The 27,412-nt window shown below is 45.4% G+C and overlaps 1 protein-coding gene across 1 annotated transcript; it reads left to right on the top strand.

Moving 5' to 3' along the window:
• On the top strand, positions 1 to 25,670 carry LOC149427506 (ER membrane protein complex subunit 1-like; the record flags this gene model as incomplete). The annotated part of the gene is made up of 16 exons (XM_089667957.1): positions 1 to 171; positions 1,880 to 1,951; positions 2,255 to 2,302; positions 4,949 to 5,071; positions 5,151 to 5,247; positions 7,880 to 7,996; positions 9,016 to 9,215; positions 12,480 to 12,629; positions 12,719 to 12,880; positions 15,018 to 15,137; positions 15,213 to 15,350; positions 20,723 to 20,896; positions 20,980 to 21,190; positions 22,426 to 22,510; positions 22,599 to 22,728; positions 24,964 to 25,670. Coding segments are annotated over 16 exons (2,178 nt in total), but the record flags the coding sequence as incomplete, so codon positions are not given.
• Positions 25,671 to 27,412: the final 1,742 nt, after the last annotated feature.

Here is a 27,412-nt window from a genome sequence, read left to right as displayed (position 1 = left end):
TCCCTGGGAGTGGAAGTGGCCGATGACATCACAGAGCTCGGTGTAACTACAGCCCCTGTCAGTGTGCCCGGCCCGACGCTGGCCCAATTCTTCCTGCAGATCTCTCCTCGCCGGTTCCTGCTGATGCAATACCGAGATGGCGCCCTGACACCACTGCGTGACTTCTCTCATGTGAGCGCTTTCCACAACATGTTCCTGCCAATATATATCTAGAAATTCATTTTTTTAACCTCGTCCATCCAAAGCAAAGTGACCGTGGTTTGTGCAAAGCCACGCCTGACTATCATATTCTCGCCGTCCCAGCGCTCCCCCGCCGCTTCTTCCTGTGTGTCCATCGCTGAAAAATACCTGAACCTTCCGGAAATGGGGGATCATGTGACCTCCTCCCATAATGCAGTGCTCACCCACATGGAAGAAAAATATATTTAAAAATATATCTTAAAAATATTCTTTCCAAATATATTGACATATATTTGAAATGCTACATTCAATATATTTAAAAAAATAAATATATATATATATATATATCACACTGCATGTTAAAATGCATTTTTATTACAAATTATATGAAAAATATTTTTAAAAATACACTTTAAATATACTGTATGTCTTTAAAAATACACATCTACATTTTTGGAACGCATTTACAAATATATGTAAGAAAAAAAATATGTTGAAATTAATTTTTTATATGTTAGAAAAAAATCTGAGGAATATATTTAAAAAATATATATTTAAAAAATATTTATCATATATATATATATATATATATATATATATATATATATATATATATATATATATATATATATATATATATGTGTGTATGTATGTGATATATATGTATATGTGTGTGTGATATATATATATATATATATTATATATATATATATATTGTGTGTGTATGTATGTGTGTGTGTGATATATATATATATATATATGTGTGTGTGTGTGTGTATGTGTATATATATATATATATATATATATATATATATATATATATATATTTATTATTATTATTATTATATATATATATTTTTTTTTAAATATATGGCAACATATTTGGGAAGAATATTTTTAAAATATATTTTTTCTTCCATATGGGGAAGGCCTATCAGCTAATCCCTAGACCTAAGCGCTGTCACATGGTAGAAGTGGTCATGTCACCGCTCGCTCCGCGCTCCCAGTGCCAGGTATTTTGGTGAGGGCTGTGAGAGAGGAAGAGCAGCAGGGGTCACTGAAAAGGTGTAAAGAGATCAGGGACAGCTTTACACAGCCCTGTCTCTTTAAATGTATACTATAAGTAGTATCAGGCTCAGTTCACACTAGCTTTGTAAGAAGGCATTTTGCAGGTGTTTCAGGGGCACTTTTAACGCTCCTCAAACGCCTATGAAAATTATACACATGGCAGCGCACAGTGCTGTTCACACTGAAGCGTCGCGGCAAAATTGACGCCTCATGTAGAATCAGGTGGAGTTGGATTTTTTCAATGCCTCCCATTAAAGTCTATGGTGATGCTCCTCCAACTCCTGTCAGACGTTTGCGGGGCGTTAATACCATTAACTTCATTATAGGCATTTGTGGTGCGGTTTTAATGCTTGAAAACTGTTGTGAAATGCCTCAAAACCGCACATAGGGCGTTTGAGGAGCGCTAAAACCGCACATAGGGCATCTGAGGAGCGCTAAAACCGCACCACAAACACCTATAATGAAGTTAATGGTATTAACGCCCCGCAAACGCCTGTCAAACGCTATAGGGGCATCTGTGAAGGAGCCAGGTGTGAACAAGCCCTTGAAGGCGCAATACCTTGTCTCTATTCTTTATATCAGCGTCTTTGTCACTTACTTTTTTGTTCTCGTTGAAATCTCACAACTGCAGGTATCTCTGGCAACCTTTGCTTCGACGGCGGATAAAGCGGTGGCGGCAGTGATGCAGTGCAAGACAGATGTGGTCAGTACATTGTGTGCTGATTGTTAGTCCCTGTGCTGTCTGATTGTAGCCGTGGTCAGTACATTGTGTGCTGATTGTTAGTCCCTGTGCTGTCTGATTGTAGCCATGGTCAGTACATTGTGTGCTGATTGTTAGTCCCTGTGCCGTCTGATTGTAGCCGTGGTCAGTACATGGTGTGCTGATTGTTAGTCCCTGTGCTGTCTGATTGTAGCCGTGTCTGGGACCTTTTCTGTTTGTATTGTTTTATCTCGAGTTTATACTTTTTTAATTCTGACATCGTGTTTTCGTGTGCCTCTGAAACAGAAAACCCCCCCGGAGTCCGAGGCCACTGCTGGGCTCAGCTGCTCGGAGGTAGGTTTAAATACTATAGAGGAGCCGACATTTTTCACTTCCACAATGAAAACCCCACGAACTCCTCAACAAATCTGACAACAAATGCATTGTGTGTCAGGATCCCCTCTCCTCTGTCTGCACTCCCTCCGTATAAATCCATGCCCACTTTACCTCCCGTCCCATTACCCCCCAACCACACTATTATCCTCCCTACCAGGGGTGGACTGACAACTCATGGGGCCCCCGGGCAATAGGGGATCATGGGGCCCCTGTGTCCTTGCCCAAACTCAAAAAAGCCTATGAAAAAGGAACCACGGGCATCTCATGGGGCCCCCTACTGACCCCGGGCCCTCGGGCAGTGCCTGAGTTTCCAGATGGTCAGTCCGCCCCTGCTCCCTACCCCTTATCTGAACCCCCCCCCCCCATCTTAGTTCCTACACCTGACCTATCCCACATCAATTCCCCAGCCTGCCACCCGCTTCCTTAAACCCCTTCACACCCTGAGGGTAAAACAAATATTAATGCCTAAGCACAATTTTGCAACTTTGACCCGTGTTAGTAAAACCGTCCATATTATCACAGCTACTTTGTACATCCGGGTGGATTATGCCGCGTTTATTTCAGGACAAATTGGGCTTTCATTTGGTGGTAAATGGTAATGGATACCTCCCTGATTTTTTTTCTTTTTTTTTTTATTATCAAAGGAAAACTGGCCCAAAATAGTAAAAATTATTTTTTTTAAATCTAGCTGTGTGTTTCTTGTTACTACCATAACCTACCACCAAAGAATAACCCAAAATAAGTTTTCCAGCTCTTGACGATCGCAGCGATACCATATATGTGTATGTTATTTGTTGTTTGTACCCGGAGTACGGCCCAGAAACAATAGTGCGCATTTTGGGGGGTTTTTTTTCTACCTAAAACACACTGATACTAACTGACACTAATACAAAGAAAAAAAAATTGTGACCCTTTTTTTGACCTTTGACCTTGACCCGAACACGTACCCCTGGTTCACATCTATGCGGCCGTGTGGGCAGCGTTTCGCACGGGCACGAGAGCACATTCATTTGAATGGACTCCCGTGCCCATGACACGCAGGGAAGAAATCCCTGCACTTCTTTGGAAATGGCAGCCAAGGTTGCCAGCATGGTTGCGTTTTCCAGTGCGGGCGGCGAGTCATTAGAACTAATGGCACCCACCCGCGGGTCCACAATTCTCAGATGTGAACCTAGGGTTACCCTGGCACTGAAGTAGGTCAAACCTTGATCTAGGTATTTTTTATTGTATTTTTTAATATTTCTTTCTTTTTTTTTTTTTGTAACAAACATTTTTTTTCCCCTCTATGCCAAGAGTTACAATGTATTTCTCTCCTCCATTCATAGAGAGAAAAAAACGGGACGGGTTGTATAGTGACTGATCACTATGATAGCCAGTTGGAGGCTATCACAGCGATCATGTGACCTGGAATCTGGAGTCACAGGTCCCGATTCCCTGTGACTCCCAGCAGAAAGACAGGCACACAAATATGGGGCCCCATGGAAAAAAGCCCAGTTCTGTGAGGCCACATATTTGTGTGACGTCGGCGTCAAGGGGTTAAAAGATAGAAATGGGAAGCACCAACACCTAAGTGTAGGTAATTAGGTCAAAATCAGACAAAAAAAGTGCACTCACATTTAGTGGGTAGTTAAAAGCAAAAAAAAGCATCCACATGGAAGACTGCGGAGCTCGGTTGGGTCAGCAGAGCTGAGCCTGGAAGCGGCTGGGAAGGCGTATAGATCGGGCTGTAGGAGCTCTGCTGGTGACGGCGAGTCGGTCCAAGATCAGCCGGGGTTTGCAGCACTTTCTTGGAGCAAATATAGCATGCCACCGGTAAGTAGCCAGAGCCAGGGCAGAGACCATCCAGAGTATGGCGTGGGGGGGGGGGGGCATGCTGACGCATTTTGGGGCAACAAGGACTGCCCCTTTGCCAAACCCCACCCACTCCCTGCTCTCCCCATATACGCTATTCAAAAATGAGACGTCGGGGTATTAGATATAGGACAGAAACTTTGCAGCGGACTTTAGGCTGACCCCATTACAACCACTGCAACCACTGAACCACTGCAACTCCTAGCGTGCTGCGCATTATTGGAAGAAAGCAAAAAAGGGCGCGCTCGTGCATTACCGTGATAAAAAAAGAATTTATTGAAAATGACAAAAGTATACACTCACAAACAGAGTCACGTAAACAAACAAGAAACCAATGTGACAGTCCCAGCAAATGGATATGCTAACGCGTTTCGGGTGACAGAACTCCCTCACTTCTCATTCTGCATTAAATCCACATTTATGTGAGTGTACGGAATGCAATGTGCGCATAACTCTACTCTCTGCCTGTGTTCTGCATAAGTAAAGAATTAAAAAAAAATGATAATTCAATTATGAAAACTTTACTGAATTTGTTCCTTGCGACAGGAAAAAACTAACGCGTTTCGGAGACAAACTCCCTTCCTCAGAGCTCATTCTGCATTGTCTCCACAGTTGTGTGAGTGTATGGAATGCAATGTGCGCACAACTCTACTCTCTGCCTGTGTTCTGCATAAGTAAAGAATTTAAAAAAAAAAAAAAAAATCCTGAAAATTCCATTATGAAAACTTTAGTGAATTTGTTCCTTTGTTGCAGGAGGCGGCGTCCTGTCCCGGGCAGACGTTTAGCATCAGTTTGTACATGGCGGACAGCGGGCGGAGACTTTTGGACACCACCATGACGTTCACGTTGGAGCAGAGTTGCGTGAGACCAGACGCTGTGAGTGTAGATCTGCGCTTATTAATTGTCGGGGATCCTCTGTCCCGGCCTCACTGCTTACTCCCTGCTTTTGTTTTAGTTCCATCTACAGCTGTTCCTGAAGAAAGACGACTCGGTGGGCTATCGGGCGCTCGTGCAGACCGAGGACAACCAGCTGACGTTCCTGCACCAGCCAGGTGACTACCAACTCCAGACTCTGGAGATATTCATCATTGGTGACACAGTTAGATGCAGATCAGTTGCAAATTTATGCTGCCTCTCATTTTGCAAAGTCTGAGATTGTTGGGGAATATTTACAACCCTGAAGTCCTGGGCAGCCAACTGAGATAGATTTACTACTGTAGATGAGTCAGATTTGCGATTTAAACGGATGGACAAATAATAAATGGTCATCTGAGGAAGTAATTAGAAACAAAGTTGCATAATTATAATATATCCCCCTCTGAAGCTCCCTTTTTAAAAGCTTAACTTTGACAACATTCATCTAAATACCATTAACCCCTCACCCACCGGGGCACTGTCACCCCCTTCCTGCCCACCGGGCACTGTCACCCCCTTCCTGCCCACCGGGCACTGTCACCCCCTTCCTGCCCCCAGGGCACTGTCACCCCCTTCCTGCCCCCAGGGCACTGTCACCCCCTTCCTGGCCACCGGGCACTTCTACCCCCTTCCTGGCCACCGGGCACTGTCACCCCCTTCCTGCCCACCGGGCACTTCTACCCCCTTCCTGGCCACCGGGCACTTCTACCCCCTTCCTGGCCACCGGGCACTTCTACCCCCTTCCTGGCCACCGGGCACTGTCACCCCCTTCCTGCCCCCAGGGCACTGTCACCCCCTTCCTGCCCCCAGGGCACTGTCACCCCCTTCCTGGCCACCGGGCACTTCTACCCCCTTCCTGCCCACCGGGCACTTCTACCCCCTTCCTGCCCACCGGGCACTTCTACCCCCTTCCTGGCCACCGGGCACTGTCACCCCCTTCCTGCCTCCGGGCACTGTCACCCCCTTCCTGCCCACCGGGCACTGTCACCCCCTTCCTTCCTGCCTACCGGCACTGTCACCCCCTTCCTGCCTACTGGGCACTTCTACCCCCTTCCTTCCTGCCTACCGGCACTGTCACCCCCTTCCTGCCCACCGGGCACTGTCGCCCCCTTCCTGCCCACCGGGCACTGTCACCCCCTTCCTTCCTGCCTACCGGCACTGTCACCCCCTTCCTGCCTACCGAGCACTGTCACCCCCTTCCTGCCCAGGCCAATTTTCAGCTTTCAGTGCTGTCACACTTTGACAATTGCACAGTCATGCAACACTGTACCCATATGACTTTTTTTTTTTTTTCACACCAATAGAGCTTTCTTTTGGGGGGTTTTAATCACCACTGAGTTTTTTATTTTTTGTTAAATAAAACAAAAAACACCTGAAACTTTTGAAAAAAAACCCGCACTTTTCTTAAAATTTTGCAAATAAATAAAATTTCTTCATAAATTTAGGTCAAAATTTATTCTGCTACATTTCTTTGAAAATAATAATAATGGAATTTGGTTTTCACGTTGCTATTTTTTTTTTTTATTACATTTTTTCTTTTTTTTTACTATTTTATTTTTCAGCACACTGTGACCAAAGCAATACAATGTTACCATAGTAACACTGAACTACTCTGGGCAAGTGATCAGGATTATTTATTTTTTTAACACATTATGATTGCTGATACCGATGTATTTCATTGATATTTGCAATCATTGTTAGTGAATGAAACTGATTCATTCAGTCTTTTGTTGTGACTAGCTGTGATTGGGCAAAGCTGATCACATGATACAGATGGGCTGTGATTGGCCCTGTCTGTATCGTGTGACTGCCTTGACCAGTCACAACTAACAACATAATTATGTACAATGGATGGCATGGCAGGAAGCCGTCCATTGGATACAATTGACGTGTGATCTGCTGTGATTGGTCACGTCACTTCCTGAAAACATCACAACACCCAGCCTCGTTATTCTCCTCAAAATCCCTCGGCTATGATGGAAGTAGTGGGTTGGCTCTTGGGAGGAATTATGCCAATAATAAGATACCTCTATGGGTGGAAGCGTGGGCGTTGCTAAGCAAACTATATTTGTATGCAGACCAGTCACATGTGGCGCTGAACCTCCATGACCGAAATAACTGAATTCCAATAAATGAAAGGGGCGAGGCCAGGGACGGTCATAAAAGGAAGTGTCTAGATGATGCTGGACGTCCTATAGCCGTGAAGTGTGCAGGACTGAAGGGGAGGAGCCGGTAGCCCTGTGCAGGACTGAAGGGGAGGAGCCGGTAGCCCTGTGCAGGACGGAAGGGGAGGAGCCGGTAGCCCTGTGCAGGACGGAAGGGGAGGAGCCGGTAGCCCTGTGCAGGACGGAAGGGGAGGAGCCGGTAGCCCTGTGCAGGACGGAAGGGGAGGAGCCGGTAGCCCTGTGCAGGACGGAAGGGGAGGAGCCGGTAGCCCTGTGCAGGACTGAAGGGGAGGAGCCGGTAGCCCTGTGCAGGACGGAAGGGGAGGAGCCGGTAGCCCTGTGCAGGACGGAAGGGGAGGAGCCGGTAGCCCTGTGCAGGACGGAAGGGGAGGAGCCGGTACCCCTGTGCAGGACTGAAGGGGAGGAGCCGGTACACCTGTGCAAGACTGAAGGGGAGGCCAGAAATTAGTTTTAATTTTAATTGTACTTTCCTATTGGTCATTTATCTTTTTATTTATATTTCGTCTCTATTTTTTTTTTTTTTCATGAATGTATTCCCGTTTCCTTTGTTTCCCCGTTGTCACCGTCCCCATTCCTCTTCCAGGAAAGATCTTGTGGCTGAGAGAAGAGTCTCTGGCAGACGCTGTCACGATGGAAATGGTGGATTTACCTCTCACGGGGGCTCAGGCTGAACTAGAGGGGGAGTTTGGCAAGAAAGCCGGTATGTGGACTGAGGTTGGGGCATAGGGGGGCGATGGGGAGACCTCTCGCTGTCTGCGCTCACATGCTATCATGTTTTAATACTTTTCCTTCTCTTTTCTCTGCTACCTGGATCCAGCCATACAAGGTAACGCTGCGACCAGTCTGCGCTCGCGGAGATTTATATATGTTGGTGTGTATGGGTCAGTTCCTTCCCATCATCAGTCCATGGATGGGAGGGTTGGAGGAGTCTGGGTGGGGCGGTTGGAGGAGTCTGGGTGGGGCGGTTGGAGGAGTGTGTGTTTATATATAAATATATTTTTCTTCCGTGTGGGTCATAGACACACAGAGGTGGCTCGGGAGCGAACATGCACAAGTGCCCCCAGAACAAGCAGCTTGTATGTATGTATGTATGTATGTATGTATGCCAATATATTTGGGAAAAATATTTTTAAAATATATTTTTCTTCCATGTGGGTGAGACACATGGAGCGCAGCTTGGCCCGCCTCCCGCTCCCTCCTCACTGGATGCAAATGGCTCCCTCTGCTGTGTCTCAGCCTATGAGGAGGGAGAGAACCAGGAGAGCCACCATTCTGGTGCACAATGCTGGATTGAGATCAGTCCCGGGTAAGTATAAGGGGGGAGCTGCACACTGAAGGTTTTTTGCCTTCATGCCTAGAATGCAACCTTCAGCCTTTAGAACCACTTTAGCGTAGAGATGAAGGCCAGTGTGGGTGAGAAGTGTCGGGAGAAGGTCCCAGGTAGAGCATATCTCACTTGTCCTGAAGTAATAGTTTTACAACCGTTAGGCTGTACAGTGTGTTGCTGACTGTTTTTCCTGGATGAGTTGGCAGTTTGGGAAAAGGACGAGCCCCCCCCTTGGCTGACCGGGTGCAAATGCCAAGGGAATGATCCACTACAGAGGTCTGAGAGCAACAGAAGTCTTCACTGGTCTCTTCTCCCATGTTCTAGTTTTCATGGAACCTTCTGTCTTTGAACACCAAGCCTTGTGTGAAGACCCCTTTCTCTTCCCTCTACAGATGGGCTCCTGGGGATGGTGCTGAAGCGTCTCTCCTCGCAGTTGATCTTGCTGCATTCTTGGAGCGCCCACCTGTGGAAGATGTTCTGTGACGCCAGAAAGCCACGTAGCCAGATCCGCAGCGAGGTCAACATTGACACGCTAGCCAGGGATGAGTTCAACCTGCAGAAGATGATGGTCATGGTCACCTCCTCGGGCAAGGTGAGGGGTGGGTGTGTGGAGCCGTTGGTGACTCCGGTTCTGTTCCCTGGGGTTAAATATTTTACCAGAGGAGGAGAATGGGGCTTCTCTATTGCTTTCATTCCAGCACTGGAACACGACTGCTTTCGATGGCACCAACATTTTATCCACATTGGTATTCATTAACCCCTTCGCGCCGAAGACACACAAATATGCGGCCTCACAGAACTGGCCTTTTTTCTGTGGGGCCGCATATTTACATAGCTGTCTTTGTGATGGGAGCGTGCGCGCACCGCACGCTCCCAGCACAAGGTCCGGGGTGTCACTGAGAGCCCCGGGTCCCGATCGTTAGAATCCCAAGATGCCCAATTCCGGGTCACATGATTGCTGTGATAGCCTCTGATTGGCTATCACAGTGATCAGTCACTGTACAGGCCGGCCCCCTTGTTTTTTTGTTCTCTCTATGAATGGAGGATAGAGATGCATTGTATCATTATATACATCCTATTATACATTGTATCATCATATACATCCTATTATACATTGTATCATCATATACATCCTATTATACGTTGTATCATTATATACATCCTATTATACATTGTATCATTATATACATCCCATTATACATTGTATCATTATATACATCCCATTATACATTGTATCATTATATACATCCTATTATACGTTGTATCATTATATACATCCTATTATACATTGTATCATTATATACATCCCATTATACATTGTATCATTATATACATCCCATTATACATTGTATCATTATATACATTGTATCATTATATACATCCTATTATACATTGTATCAGTATATACATCCTATTATACATTGTGTCATTATATACATTCCATTATACATTGTATCATTATATACATCCTATTATACATTGTATCGTTATATACATTCCATTATACATTGTATCATTATATACATTCTATTATATATTGTATCGTTATATACATCATATTATACATTGTATCATTATATACATTCCATTATACATTGTATTATTATATACATCCTATTATACATTGTATCATTATATACATTCCATTATACATTGTATCATTATATACATTCCATTATACATTGTATCATTATATACATCCCATTATACATTGTATCATTATATACATCCCATTATACATTGTATCATTATATACATCCCATTATACATTGTATCATTAGATACATCCCATTATACATTGTATCATTATATACATTCTATTATACATTGTATCATTATATACATCCTATTATACATTGTATCATTATATACATCCTATTATACATTGTATCGTTATATACATTCCATTATGCATTGTATCATTATATACATCCCATTATACATTGTATCATTATATACATCCCATTATACATTGTATCATTATATACATCCTATTATACATTGTATCGTTATATACATTCCATTATACATTGTATCATTATATACATTCTATTATATATTGTATCGTTATATACATCATATTATACATTGTATCATTATATACATTCCATTATACATTGTATTATTATATACATCCTATTATACATTGTATCATTATATACATTCCATTATACATTGTATCATTATATACATTCCATTATACATTGTATCATTATATACATCCCATTATACATTATATCATTATATACATCCCATTATACATTGTATCATTATATACATCCCATTATACATTGTATCATTAGATACATCCCATTATACATTGTATCATTATATACATTCTATTATACATTGTATCATTATATACATCCTATTATACATTGTATCATTATATACATCCTATTATACATTGTATCGTTATATACATTCCATTATGCATTGTATCATTATATACATCCCATTATACATTGTATCATTATATACATCCCATTATACATTGTATCATTATATACATTGTATCATTATATACATCCTATTATACATTGTATCAGTATATACATCCTATTATACATTGTGTCATTATATACATTCCATTATACATTGTATCATTATATACATCCTATTATACATTGTATCGTTATATACATTCCATTATACATTGTATCATTATATACATTCTATTATATATTGTATCGTTATATACATCATATTATACATTGTATCATTATATACATTCCATTATACATTGTATTATTATATACATCCTATTATACATTGTATCATTATATACATTCCATTATACATTGTATCATTATATACATTCCATTATACATTGTATCATTATATACATCCCATTATACATTGTATCATTATATACATCCCATTATACATTGTATCATTATATACATCCCATTATACATTGTATCATTAGATACATCCCATAATACATTGTATCATTATATACATTCTATTATACATTGTATCATTATATACATCCTATTATACATTGTATCATTATATACATCCTATTATACATTGTATCATTATATACATCCTATTATACATTGTATCATTATATACATCCTATTATACATTGTATCATTATATACATTCTATTATACATTGTATCTCTCTAACTTCTGGCATAGAGGGGGAAAAATGTTTGTTTAAAAAAAAGAAAATAAAAAAAATAAATATTAAAAAATAAAGAAAAAAATACCTAGATCAAGGTTTGATTTAGTTCAGTTTTGGGGTAAGTTTGGGTCAAGGTCAAAAGGTCAGGGTCAAAGGTTAGGATTTTTTTTTTTAAATTGGTATTGGTGTCGGTGTGTTTTAGGTTTAAAAAAATACATAAAACAAACTGCGCACTGTTATTTCTGGGCTGTACTAAGGGTACAAATAACACACATATATGGTATCGCTGCGATCATCGAGCTGGAAAATGTATCGTGGGTTGTCCTTTGGTGGTCGGTTATGGTAGTAACAAGAAACACACAGCTAAAGTTAAAAAAAATTTTTTTTTTTTTTTTTTTAGTATTTTGGGACAGTTTTTTCCTTTTGATGATAAAAAATAAATCAGGAGGTATCCATTACCATTTACCACCAAATAAAAGCCCAATGTGTCCTGAAAGAAACGCAGTATAATCCACCCGGATGTACGAAGTAGTTGTGATGATACGGACGGTTTTACTAACACCGATCAGCGTTGCAAAATTGTGCTTAGGCATTAGGATTTGTTTTGCCCTCAGGCGTGATATTATATATTTGTGAATGGTGTCCAGGACACACAGAGGGTGGAGTAGATGACATGCTGTGTGAGCTTTGCTGCTCTAATAGGCCCTTTACTGTCCGTCTGCAGATCTTTGGTATTGAAAGCGGCTCAGGCAGCATCTTGTGGAAGTTCTACCTCCCCGGCGTTCGTCCAGGAGCCTCCTTTAAGCTGCTTGTGCAGAGGACAACGGCCCACTTCCCTTACCCCCCTCAGTGCACCCTGCTGGTGAAGGACAAGGTTGGTACTTTTCTAGGACTGTAATCCAGTGTGTATTCTGATGAAATGTGTATTTGAAGATGGAGAATTGTTCCTGTTTTATGTTCCAGGAGACGGAGATGACCTCCCTTTACGTCTTCAACCCAATATTTGGGAAACTAAGCCAGATGGCTCCTCCTCCTCTGCAGCGCCCCATTCTCCAGTCGTTGCTCCTCCCAGTTATGGACCATGACTATGCCAAAGTGCTACTTTTATTGGATGACCAGCACAAGGTGGGGCGGAGCCTGAAAAACTCCTTTTCTCTTACCTGACCTTTGCACTCAATTTTTTGTTACATTGTGTTGATGTTTTGTATATCTATTTCTTCTGCATGTCACCTGATGTTCTTTCTCCATACGAGTCGAGAATTCGGTATGACCCCCGGTTCACATCTATGCGGCGTGGGGGCCACGTTTTGCGCAGGCATTTGAATGGAATCCTGCGCCCCATGACACGCAGGGAAGAAGTCCTTGCAGTTCTTTGGAAACCGCAGCCGAGGTTCCCAGTACAGTTGCGTTTTCCAGTGCGGGCGGCATGCCATTAGAACTAATGGCACCTGCCTGCGGGTCCGTATTCATGTGCGGGTGGTGCGGCTGCACAGATTTTCGTGCGGAACCTCAGCGGCACCACCCGCACAGATGTGAACCAAACCTTTAACCCCTTGCCTACCAGGCACTTATACCCCCTTATTTACCAGGCCAATTTTCAGCTTTCAGCGCTGCCGCACTTTGATTGACAATTGCGCGGTCATGCAACATTGTACGCATATGAAATTTTGATCTTTTTTTTTTCTCACAAATAGAGCTTTCTTTTGGTGGTATTTAATCGCCACTGGGCGCTTTACTTTTTGCGCTATAAATAAAAAAATTGCAAAAAATTTGAAGAAAAAAAAAAGTTTCTTTGTTTCTATTATAACATTTTTCAAACAGGTATTTTTTCTCCTTCACTGATGTGCGTTGATGAGGCAGCACTGATGGGCACTGATAGGCGGCACTGATGGGCACTGATAGGCAGCACTAAAGGGCACTGATAGGCAGTACTAATGAGGTGGCACGGATAGGCGGCACTGATAGACAGCACTAATGAGGTGTCACGGATAGGCGGCACTAATATGCAGCACTGATGGGCGGCACTGATAGGTGACACTGATGATGGGTACTGATAGACAGCACTGACTGGCATCACTGCTGGGCACTGACTGGCAGCACTGACTGGCACAACCCCTGGGCACTGACTGGTGGCACTGACTGGCAGCACTGCTGGGCTGCACTGGTGGGTGGCACTGGTGGGCAGCACTGGTGGGTGGGCACAGGTGGGTGGCACTGGTGGGCACAGGTGGGTGGGCACAGGTGGGTGGCACTGCTGGGCACAGGTAGGTGGCACTTCTGGGCACAGGTGTGTGACACTGCAGAGTGGCACAGGTGGGTGCACTGCTGGGCACAGGTGGGTGATCTGCTGGGCACAGGTGGGCGGAGCTAGTTGGCGCACTGCTGGGCACAGATGGGCGGAACTTGCGGGTGGCACTGCTGGGCACCGATCATCAGGGCACTGATCATCAGTGCCCTGATGATCGGTGCCGATCCCCGCTCTGACAACTGCCGGTTCTCGGCAGTACTTTCCTCACGATCTGACAGCGTGAGGAAAGTGCAGCCGAGAACCGGCACTTGCATTTTCCTCTGATCAGCGTGTCATTGGACACCGCTGATCACGTGGTAAAAGGCCGCTGTGATTGGCCTTTTACCACATCACGTGATCAGCTGTGTCCGTAGGACACAGCGATCACGGAGATCGCCGGGTGCGCGCCCCCTGCAGGAGAGCGCGTTCTGGGAGGACGTCATATGACGTCCACTCAGAACTGGCCGGCCGCAGTGCAGCCGTCATTCGGCTATCTGCGGTCGGCAACTAGTTAATGCACTGTACCTCTCAAACACACCTTCAACCCATTTCAAATGCTCTATATTCCTGGGAGCAGCTGATATGTGCTTTGCCTGGCTTGCCCCTGTCTGAGTCTCTATACAGCGACCCTGAAGAGTGATACCCAGAAACCTGCCCACTGTGTTTGGCAAAAGGGCTCTTGGGAGATGTAGCTATGAGGGCAGTGCTTATGTCAGTAAAAACTGAGCATCCAGCAGCTGCCCCTGCAAGAATTTTACAATCCTGGTGTTGTCACCGGGAGTAATAACAGCCTTTTTTCACCATGGGAAAATAATAATCCAGGAGCATTGCCGAGAAGGGGAGAGGGGGGTTCGGCAGTAATTTTGGGTCACGTCTGGACATACGCTTTAAATATTTGCAGACCGGACTGAGCTGGCTTTTCTTTCTATGATGTGTATCTGCCACGGCATTAATCTAATCCCCCCGTTTCTCCAGGTCATTCCTTTCCCAGCCACAAAGTACGTCCTGCAGCAGTTACAGGAGCTGTCCTCCACCATCTTCTTCTTCCTGGTAGACGGGGACAGAGGGAAGCTGACTGGGCTGCGTCTGCACAAGGTAAAGAGTCGCACAATTCCTGCTTTCTCTATCTGTTTATTGTAATATCCTCCCTGACTGTAGATGTTTCTGCAGGATCTGAGCACAGAGGAGATGTGGGAGCTTGTACTGCCTCCAGAACTGCAGAGGATCACCACTGTGAAGGGAAAACGTTCCAATGAGCACGTCCACTCGCAGGGGAGAGTCATGGGGGACCGAAGCGTCCTGTACAAGGTAAACTTGCGATTTTTGTAGTTCAACTATTGAACTAAGCCCTAATTGTCCACCATACTGCCCCGAACTACATCACTGACCTAATATCCAAGTACCACCCAACACGCACACTCCGCTCCTCACAAGACCTCCTTCTCTCTAGTTCCCTGGTCTCCTCCTCCCATGCCCGCCTCCAGGACTTCTCCAGGGTGTCACCCATCCTCTGGAACTCCCCACCCCAACCCATCAGATTATCACCTACTCTCCTCTCCTTTAGGTGCACCCTGAAAACCCATCTCTTCAGGGAAGCCTACCCCACCCCCTGCTAACTTGCCGACCTCCTCCACTCTTCCTACCACTCCATCCCCCACAGCTATCCCCTCCTGTACCACCACCCCCTCCCTCCTAGATTGTAAGCTCCAAGGAGCAGGGCCCTCGATCCCCTCATGTTTTGCATTGTATTGGTATTGTTCTGTCACATGTTCTGTCCCCCTTTGTAATGTACAGCGCTGAGCGAACTATCGACGCTTTATAAATACTGTATAATAATAATTGTAAATCATCATCTTTGGCAAATAACAAATCTATACAAATCCTAAGCCTATCAGCTTTTCACAGTGCATCATTTTGCATTCCTCAAGACAGTGAGGTATTTTTTTGTCTGGATAGGGTGATGTATGGGGCTTCTCCATGAGAGGCCGACATTTAACCCGTGGATGAGTGTACCCGTATTACATATCTGTAGCAGGATAGATTGTACTGTCTATTTATTTTTGTCCATTATGGGGCAACTCCATTATGGGGGAACTCCATTATGGGGCAACTCCATTATGGGGCAACTCCATTATGGGGCAACTCCATTATGGGGCAACTCCATTTCCTTAACAGAGATTATATATTCAAGCTGATCAAACTACAGGGCCTCTTTGTATGCCGTCACTTCATCTAACATGGTATTTGATCTGGTCTGGTGTTCTTAACCATTTGGATGTAAGGTAAATAATTGCAGTGGTATCCAGTCACATTGTTGTGCGCAGCGCATTCCACTTCAATAGGCATTCATTACAGCTGAGCATACATTTTCTATATATTTACCGTATTTTCCGGCGTATAAGACGACCCCCTACTTTTCCTGTTTAAAATATAGGGTTTGGGCTATACTCCCCGTATAACACTACCCCTCTTCCAACGCACACCAAATAAAAATTAAAAAACATCAGATTTGATTTCAATATGGTAGGGTATTTCAGTATGGTATTCCAATGATGGGGCACGATTCCTCCCACTGACACCAATGATGGGGCACGATTCCTCCCACTGACACCAATGATGGGGCACTATTCCTCCCCCTGACACCAATGATGGGGCACTATTCCTCCCACTGACACCAATGATGGGGCGCTATTCCTCCCACTGACACCAATGATGGGGCACTATTCCTCCCACTGACACCAATGATGGGGCACTATTCCTACCACTGACACCAATGATGGGGCACTATTCCTCCCACTGACACCAATGATGGGGCACTATTCCTCCCACTGACACCAATGATGGGGCACTATTCCTCCCACTGACACCAATGATGGGGCACTATTCCTCCCCCTGATACCAATGATGGGGCACTATTCCTCCCCCTGATACCAATGATGGGGCACTATTCCTCCCACTGACACCAATGATGGGGCACTATTCCTCCCCCTGATACCAATGATGGGGCACTATTCCTCCCCCTGATACCAATGATGGGGCACTATTCCTCCCACTGACACCAATGATGGGGCCCTATTCCTCCCACTGACACCAATGATGGGGCGCTATTCCTCCCACTGACACCAATGATGGGGCACTATTCCTCCCACTGACACCAATGATGGGGCACTATTCCTCCCCCTGATACCAATGATGGGGCACTATTCCTCCCACTGACACCAATGATGGGGCACTATTCCTCCCCCTGACACCAATGATGGGGCACTATTCCTCCCCCTGACACCAATGATGGGGCACTATTCCTCCCACTGACACCAATGATGGGGCACTATTCCTCCCACTGACACCAATGATGGGGCACTATTCCTCCCACTGACACCAATGATGGGGCACTATTCCTCCCCCTGATACCAATGATGGGGCACTATTCCTCCCCCTGATACCAATGATGGGGCACTATTCCTCCCACTGACACCAATGATGGGGCACTATTCCTCCCACTGACACCAATGATGGGGCACTATTCCTCCCACTGATACCAATGATGAGGCACTATTCCTCCCACTGACACCAATGATGTTGCACTATTCCTCCCACTGACACCAATGATGGGACACTATTCCTCCCACTGATACCAATGATGAGGCACTATTCCTCCCACTGACACCAATGATGGGGCACTATTCCTCCCACTGACACCAATGATGGGGCACTATTCCTCCCACTGACACCAATGATGGGGCACTATTCCTCCCACTGACACCAATGACACTTGCTGACCCCTGTTCCAGTATGGTGCTGCTGCAGCCAGCATATGTGGTTGCAGCAGCACCTCTGCACTGCACACTTACCGTCTTTACCCTCACTCGATCTTCGCGGGTCCGCTCGGCTCTGCCTCCTCGCCCGTGATTGGCCGCCTGTGTGCCTTTCTTGAGCTACAGTTCTGGCGGCCAATCACCGGTGAGGAGGCGGAGCCGAGCGGCAGGAGTGAGGGAGTGGCCGGAGTGACTGAAGGAGCAGCACTTCCTGGATGGATCGTCGTGGGAGCCAGGTAAGAGACTGCAGCCCTCTGCCCACCCCTGTACTTAGTGTGCCTTCCGTCGGAAGGGGGGGGACGGCGGCACCGCCCCCCTAAAAAGTGCCACCCTGACGCATACCGGCGTATAAGACGACCCCCGACTTTCGAGAAGATTTTCAAGGGTCAAAAAGTCGTCTTATACGCCGGAAAATACGGTAAATAAAGGTTCTATAATTTGCATTCATCAGTTGGCCAGATGGTGCGTAGGGAAACGCACCCCGGTCCAGTACAGATTTGATTTTTGTAGTTCGCGAACAATGCTGCGCTAGAATCTCACACTATTGTCGTATTGGGCCTCACCTGCCCTCAGTCTATCCATTATGATCCATGTGCTTCTACTATGGGGGCTCTCAAAATTTAGAGTTAGGAACTGCAGAATATCGGGGTGCCGTGAAGAGACTCTGAAGCTTGCGGATGTATTTGCAGATGAGTGCAAACTAAACCCTGTTTTTAATGCAGACTGTTAGGACAATTTAGTTGGTTGCAGGCTGGTCGGTACGTTGAGCTGGGAATTTTTCTCCCATTGTGTGACATGCGTCGCCCTTCCATGTGCTCCTTGCTGTGAAGGCCAGTTATAGATTGGGGCAGTGGCCACTTGTTTGTCATTTTTAATATGTGCAGATCTGCAATGAGTTAAGTCCAAGGAGGTGCATGCCACCTGTAGACTTTTTATTTACATCTGACAGTTTTATGGCGCTTCGGGAGTGCAGCTGTGACTACACTCTAGGGCAGCAATGGGCAAACTACGGCCCGGCGGACCTTTTAATCCGGCCCGCGGAGCATGGCAAACATTGGCTGTCAGGATGTAGGCGGGGCAGCGTGACGAACTCCTCTCCTCTCACAGTCCGCCCTGAAGACCGGAACGGCGCGGGGACACGGCGAGAGGAACGTGCGGAGCAAAGGTAAGTGAATTGACACAATATGGGGGATGAATTACTATATGGAGAATGAATTACTATATGGGGAATGAATTACTATATGGGGGATGAATTACTATATGGGGGATGAATTACTATATGGGGGATGAATTACTATATGGGGGATGAATTACTATATGGGGGATGAATTACTATATGGGGAATGAATTACTATATGGGGGATGAATTACTATATGGGGGATGAATTACTATATGGGGGATGAATTACTATATGGGGGATGAATTACTATATGGGGGATGAATTACTATATGGGGGATGAATTACTATATGGGGGATGAATTAATATGGGGGATGAATTAATATGGGGGATGAATTACTATGGGGGGATGAATTACTATATGGGGGATGAATTACTATATGGGGAATGAATTACTATGGGGGATGAATTACTATATGGGGGATGAATTACTATGGGGGATGAATTACTATATGGGGGATGAATTACTATATGGGGAATGAATTACTATATGGGGGATGAATTACTATATGGGGGATGAGTTACTATATGGGGGATGAATTACTATATGGGGGATGAGTTACTATAGGGGGGATGAATTACTATATGGGGGATGAATTACTATGGAGGATGAATTACTATATGGGGGATGAATTACTATGGGGGATGAATTACTATATGGGGGATGAATTACTATAGGGGGGATGAATTACTATGGGGGGATGAATTACTATGGGGGATGAATTACTATGGGGGATGAATTACTATATGGGGGATGAATTACTATATGGGGGATGAATTACTATGGGGGATGAATTACTATAGGGGGGATGAATTACTATATGGGGGATGAATTACTATGGGGGATGAATTACTATATGGGGGATGAATTACTATATGGGGGATGAATTACTATGGGGGGATGAATTACTATGGGGGGATGAATTACTATAGGGGGGATGAATTACTATAGGGGGGATGAATTACTATATGGGGGATGAATTACTATGGGGGATGAATTACTATAGGGGGGATGAATTACTATAGGGGGGATGAATTACTATAGGGGGGATGAATTACTATAGGGGGGATTAATTACTATGGGGGATGAATTACTATGGGGGATGAATTACTATATGGGGGATGAATTGCTATGGGGGATGAATTACTATAGGGGGGATGAATTACTATAGGGGGGATGAATTACTATAGGGGGGATGAATTACTATGGGGGATGAATTACTATGCTTACTATGGGGGAATATTACTATATACTTACTATGGATGGCATGGTAGTGGCTGGGCCAACCAGCAGCTAGTCCGGCCCCCGGGTCCAATATATGAACCCATTGCGGCCCTCAAGTCAAAAAGTTTGCCCACCCCTGCTCTAGGGGCTCTGACAGGGACTATCTTGCTCTCATACGGCAGCAGCTCTGCCCTCCCCATCACCATTTTTTCTCTTGGTGCCAGGAAAACCTGTCGGAAGTGATTCATACAGATAGCAGAAGAAGGAGACAGCAGACAGAAATGACACTCAGTGCTCTGGACTGAGACAAGTACACACTATAGAGAGATGTGCTTTGTCCATATTTCGTGTCTGAGGTTTACAACCACTTTAGATAACACATTGGACTTTATTTGTAAGCCCGCTGGTATTATCATTGCACCGGCTTTATAAGCATGTTGATGTTTCTTTTTTCTGTTTAGTACTTGAACCCCAATTTGTTGGCAATGGTGACGGAAAGCGCAGATACTCACCCTGACCGCTGCTTCATAGGAATCTATCTCATTGATGGCGTTACCGGACGCATCATTCACTCCTCCGTGCAGAGGAAAGCCAGAGGCCCCGTCAACATTGTCCACTCTGAGAACTGGGTGGTGGTGAGTCTGGAACTCCTCCTCCTCCTCTCCATCCTGTTCTATCTCCTCCCTCTGCTCCACTCAACCTTTCATTTCTCCCGCAGTACCAGTACTGGAACAGCAAAGCGCGCCGGAACGAGCTGACCGTCTTGGAACTCTACGAAGGAACCGAGCAGTACAACAGCACCAACTTCAGCTCCCTGGATCGGCCGCACCTCCCGCACGTCCTGCAGCAGTCCTACATCTTCCCCTCTGCCATACGGGCCATGGAGGCGACCATCACCGAGCGCGGCATTACCAGTCGCCATATCCTCAGTGAGTAGATGCTTCTAGAAATGTGCTTATTGCTTCAAAATAAATTCAGAGAGCGATTGTTAAAACATACAGGCGGACCTCGGTGTACGAACGCCTCGATTTAACGTAATTTTCGGTTTACGAATGAAAATCCATTGAAAATAACGCCTCGGTTTACTAATTTTTTTCGCAATACGAAGTGTATGTCGGTGCCGATTTTTAAATGCAATTGCCGGCTTTTTATTTTCTTCATTATAGCTCACAGAATTTGCTGTCACTTTCCCCAGAGCTAAAGGAAACTTTGTTTCTTTTATCTCAGGAAACAAACTAATAGGAAACATTTGTTTCTTTTATCTCAGGAAACAAACTAAAAGAAAACTTTTTCTTCTATCTCAGGAAACAAATTAAAAGGAAACATTCTTTCTTTTATCTCGAGAAACAAACTAAAAGGAAACAATGTTTCTTTTATCTCGAGAAACAAACTAAAAGGAAACATTGTTTCTTTTATCTCGAGAAACAAACTAAAAGGAAACATTGTTTCTTTTACCTGGGGAAACAAACTAAAAGGAAACATTGTTTCTTTTATCTCGGGAAACATTTTCTTTTATCTCGGGAAACAAACTAAAAGGAGACATTGTTTTTTTAATCTGGGGAAACAAACTAAAAGGAAACATTGTTTCTTTTATCTGGGGGGGGGAGTGACAGCTGATTCTCTGAGATATAATAAAGAAAAAAAAAAGCCGGTAATTACATTTAAAAACCGGCACTGACCTATAGTGACATCGACTTTTTTTTTTCGTTTACACTTTTCTGACCTCCGGAACTGATTCATTGGTTTTCAGTGCATTGCTATGGAAAAGCGCGTTTCGGTTTACAAATTTTTCGCAATACAAAACGTCCCGGAGAACGCATTCTATTTGTAAACTGAGGTACGCCTGTCTATCTGAAGCCAAAACTTTATTTTGGTGTGTAAAAAAAATTGGTGAAAACCCTTTTTATGTTTCTTATTTTATGTCCCCTTTTGGGAGATGTCTATTCACTTCTTGTTCTAAAGACACAGCAGGAAGTGAAATCTCTCCAAAGTGAAAGGAATTCCTCTCTTAGACTGTTGTGACCAGGACAGGGGCCCCCACTGGAAGATTTCACCTCTTTTCCTGTTCTGGTGACAACGATGAAATGTTGGATTTCCCATCACTTTCTGTCACCAGGACTAATAGAGGGGGCTGGCTGTAGTAACATTTTATTTGTGTCCACAGTTGGACTCCCATCTGGAGCGATCTTTTCCCTTCCCAAGGCCTTACTGGACCCCCGCCGGCCTGAGATCCCTACAGAATACACAAGGTCAGACCTGTGGGCGTGGTTTATTAGATTGGTGTACTTGGAGAGACGCTCATTTATATAACTTGTACTTTGCTTTTCTGTCTGGCAGAGAAGAGAATTTAATCCCGTACACGCCCGACATTCAGATTCACGCTGAGCGCTTCATCAATTACAACCAGACCGTGTCCCGGATGAAAGGAGTCTACACGGCCCCATCGGGCCTGGAGTCCACATGCCTGGTGAGCAGAGCACCGCTGTCATCGACCTGTTCCTGCACCTGTCTGTTCACCCAGTCTGACTCTGACTTCCTGTTCATTCACCCAGTCTGACTCTGACTTCCTGTTCATTCACCCAGTCTGACTCTCCTTTCCTGTTCATTCACCCAGTCTGACTCTCCCTTCCTGGTTCTGTGGCTGTTCATTTGGCTGTTCATTCACCCAGTCTGACTCTCACTTCCTATTCATTCACCCAGTCTGACTCTCCTTTCCTGTTCATTCACCCAGTCTGACTCTCCCTTCCTGTTCATTCACCCAGTCTGACTCTCCTTTCCTGTTCATTCACCCAGTCTGACTCTCCTTTCCTATTCATTCACCCAGTCTGACTCTCCTTTCCTGTTCATTCACCCAGTCTGACTCTCACTTCCTATTCATTCACCCAGTCTGACTCTCCTTTCCTGTTCATTCACCCAGTCTGACTCTCCCTTCCTGGTTCTGTGGCTGTTCATTTGGCTGTTCATTCACCCAGTCTGACTCTCACTTCCTATTCATTCACCCAGTCTGACTCTCCTTTCCTGTTCATTCCCTCAGTCTGACTCTTGCTTCCTATTCATTCACCCAGTCTGACTCCCACTTCCTATTCATTCACCCAGTCTGACTCTCCCTTCCTGATTCTGTGGCTGTTCACTCACCCAGTCTGACTGTCACTTCCTATTCATTCACCCATCTGACACTTTTCTTGTGGCTGTTCACCCAGTCTGACTCTCCCTTTTTCTGTTCATTCACCCAGTCTGACTCTCCTTTTTCTGCGGCTGTTTATTCACCCAGTCTGCCTCTCCTTTCTTGTTCCTGCAGCAGTTAATTCATTCAGTCTGACTCTCCCTTCCTTTTCCTCTTCATTCACCCAGTCTGACTCTCCCTTCCTTTTCCTCTTCATTCACCCAGTCTGACTCTCCCTTCCTTTTCTTGTTCATTCATTCAGTCTGACTCTCCCTTCCTTTTCCCTTTTCTTGTTCATTCACCCAGTCTGACTCTCCCTTCCTATTCATTCACCCAGTCTGACTCTCCCTTCCTGTTCATTCACCCAGTCTGACTCTCCCTTTTTCTGTTCATTTACCTAGTCTGACTCTCCTTTCCTTTTTCTTCGGCTGTTTATTCACCCAGTCTGACTCTCCCTTCTTGTTCCTGCAGCAGTTAATTCATTCAGTCTGACTCTCCCTTCCTTTTCCTCTTCATTCACCCAGTCTGACTCTCCCTTCCTTTTCCTCTTCATTCACCCAGTCTGACTCTCCCTTCCTTTTCTTGTTCATTCATTCAGTCTGACTCTCCCTTCCTTTTCCCTTTTCTTGTTCATTCACCCAGTCTGACTCTCCCTTCCTATTCATTCACCCAGTCTGACTCTCCCTTCCTGTTCATTCACCCAGTCTGACTCTCCCTTTTTCTGTTCATTTACCTAGTCTGACTCTCCTTTCCTTTTTCTTCGGCTGTTTATTCACCCAGTCTGACTCTCCCTTCTTGTTCCTGCAGCAGTTAATTCATTCAGTCTGACTCTCCCTTCCTTTTCCTCTTCATTCACCCAGTCTGACTCTCCCTTCCTTTTCCTCTTCATTCACCCAGTCTGACTCTCCCTTCCTTTTCTTGTTCATTCATTCAGTCTGACTCTCCCTTCCTTTTCCCTTTTCTTGTTCATTCACCCAGTCTGACTCTCCCTTCCTATTCATTCACCCAGTCTTACTCTCCCTCCCTGTCCATTCGCCCAGTCTGACTCTCCCTTTTTCTGTTCATTCACCCAGTCTGACTCTCCCTTCCTATTCATTCACCCAGTCTGACTCTCCCTCCCTGTCCATTCGCCCAGTCTGACTCTCCCTTTTTCTGTTTATTCACCCAGTCTGACTCTCCCTTCTTGTTCCTGCAGCAGTTCATTCATTCAGTCTGACTCTCCCTTCCTTTTCCTCTTCATTCACCCAGTCTGACTCTCCCTTCCTTTTCCTCTTCATTCACCCAGTCTGACTCTCCCTTCCTTTTCTTGTTCATTCATTCAGTCTGACTCTCCCTTCCTTTTCCCTTTTCTTGTTCATTCACCCAGTCTGACTCTCCCTTCCTATTCATTCACCCAGTCTGACTCTCCCTCCCTGTCCATTCGCCCAGTCTGACTCTCCCTTCCTTTTCCCTTTTCTTGTTCATTCATTCAGTCTGACTCTCCCTTCCTGTTCCTGCAGCAGTTCATTCATCCAGCCTGACTCCCTTTTTTCCCTGCAGGTTGTGGCCTACGGACTGGACATCTACCAGACTCGTGTCTACCCCTCCAAGCAGTTTGACGTGCTGAAGGACGACTACGACTACATCCTCATCAGCGGCGTTCTCATCGGCCTCGTCTTTGCCACCATGATCACCAAAAGACTGGCTCAGGTCAAACTTCTCAACCGCGCTTGGCGATGAGACCGCAGAAACTTCAGTGATCTTCAGAAACTTAAAGGAGCGCTCCGCCCAGCACCAATATTTTCCTTTGTAATTACATGCCGGCTTCCTGTATCTCCTCATCAGCTGCCCCTTCCACCCAACTTCTGAAGTCCTCACAAAGCCCAAACATTAGGACTGAGGTACAAAATATGCCACTGAAAGCGTAGAAAGGTTGTCAAGAAGCCGGCACGTGATTGGTTCTCATGCAGCCCACCCACAATGTCCGATGTTGGTGTTGGGTGGATCCCTCCTTTGCTCCATGTATCCTCTGTGATTGTAGGGGAGGATAGATGAGAGCTCAGCGTCTCGGGAGATACTTGAATGACAGCCTGCTGAGGTGTCCCCTCTAATCTGGCCCAGACTGCACTGGTTTTATTGATCTTTATTGGTTGTGTGAATGATTGGCGTGCGATTGGTACGGTATTTTTTTTTTTTTTTTAGGCCTTGTACACACGGGCATCGGGTTACTTGTGTATTGCAAAGCTTTAACAAAAACTTCAAAAAGATTTCATGCAGTTATCTTGAGCATCCCTTCATTTCCTGTCTCGGCACCTTCAAATCGTTCTCAATCTCCGCTCCTCCCAAATCATACTGTCATTGGGCCGCCTCTCACTTTCTCTGCCAACAATTATTTGTGCTCTTCATAATGTGACGACATGATCTTTAGAGCTGGCAGCAGTCGCTGTACTGCTGGTCATGAGCATTATATGAAAGAACGCACCCTTGGCATCCCTTTAGATGTGCATCCCTGCTAGCCACTGACTACTTCAGACTTTAGCTGTGCAATCTGCTGATCAGTTGCTTGATTACATTCTAATAGACGGTATTCTATGCGTACATTACACTATCTTTAAACACATCTAAATGTGAGCGCTGCCTGACATCTTCTGCTTACAAACGTCAGTAGCAGTAATTCAAACTCGTTAATGTTGATGCTTGCAGCCGCTTAATTGAAGTGACAGTCAGAACTCCCATTATATGTGTTTAATGGAAGCAGAAGATTGCTTTAAGGCACAGGTATCAAACACAAGGCCCGCAGGCCGAATCTGGCCCTCCAGGTCATTTCATGTGGCCCTTGCACCGCTCCTGCAGGTACCCCCTAGTCTCCGCCCCCACCTTGTCTCAGCAGTCGGAAGCAGAGAGGAGAACAGAACTCCTCTGCCAAATCCTGCACCCCTCAGTGCAGCTGCAGCTCCCCCTCATCTCTGCCTCCCCTGGTCTCAGCATTCGGAAGACTCTTGTAACCGACTCAACTCCTCTTCTGGTCCTCCTCCAGACTCTGCACTTTCTGCTTTCCAGCTCTGCCCCCAAAGGGGGTGCATGGTGATGTTAGGGAGGGTGTGAGATTCTTGACATCTCATGTAATTGGGGGGGTGGGGGGGGGTGCTCTTTCCATCTAGTCTTACATATACAACCGGCCCTTTGAGGGCGACCATAATGCAAATACGGCCCACAATGCAATGCAGTCTGACACCCCTGCTGTAATGGCTTAAATATAGCTTTTTGATGCTGCCTGCCAATGCTTTGTGTACATTCGCTGCATACACCGCACTTTAGGGGCTTATTCACATGGGCAGCCGAGGCAATAACAAGTGAGTGAGCTGCGGTTTAATACCCCCCCCCCCCCGCCAGGCCACAAGTTAAAGGCTAACATCATCTTTTTGCACCGTGTTACGTTACTCCCGTATTCAGGATGAAACACGGTGCAAATGTGATGTCATGCAGGTGGTCTTCTCCCTCCTTCACTTTCGAAATCAGTGAGGCTGCGGGAGCTCCGCCCATGTTACCGCGTTCGCAGATATCCGTGAATGAAGGAACTACAAGTCCTGACTGCCGCTGTGGCGGTTCGACTCGTTGGTGTCAATGAAACACGAGTGCCATTGGAAGTGACCATCTGCAGCTGAAAGCCTGACCCAGGGGCGGACTGACAATTCATGGGGCCCCCGGGCAATTGGGGATCATTGGGCCCCCGTGTCCTTGCCCACACTCAAAGCCTATGAAAGGTACCAGGGGCATTTCATGGGGCCCCCTACAGACCCCGGGCCCTCGGGCAGTGCTCGAATGGTCAGTCTGCCCTTGGCCTGTACCTCTGTAGAGGAGGAGAGCTGGAGGATCCTGCCATTGCACTCATGGTCACTAATCGTGGGTGCAATACTCTGCAGGCTCATGAGAAATAAACATTTATAAATGGGCATTTCATGGGGCCCCCTACAGACCCCGGGCCCTCGGGCAGTGCTCGAATGGTCAG

Source organism: Staurois parvus, unplaced genomic scaffold (genome assembly GCF_062004578.1).
Source record: "Staurois parvus isolate SC_StPar_1 unplaced genomic scaffold, SC_StPar_1.0 ptg003704l, whole genome shotgun sequence".
NCBI classification, from domain to species: domain Eukaryota; kingdom Metazoa; phylum Chordata; class Amphibia; order Anura; family Ranidae; genus Staurois; species Staurois parvus.
The sequence above is the reverse complement of the archived record's forward strand: the minus strand, read 5'-3'. Positions and strand labels throughout refer to the sequence as shown.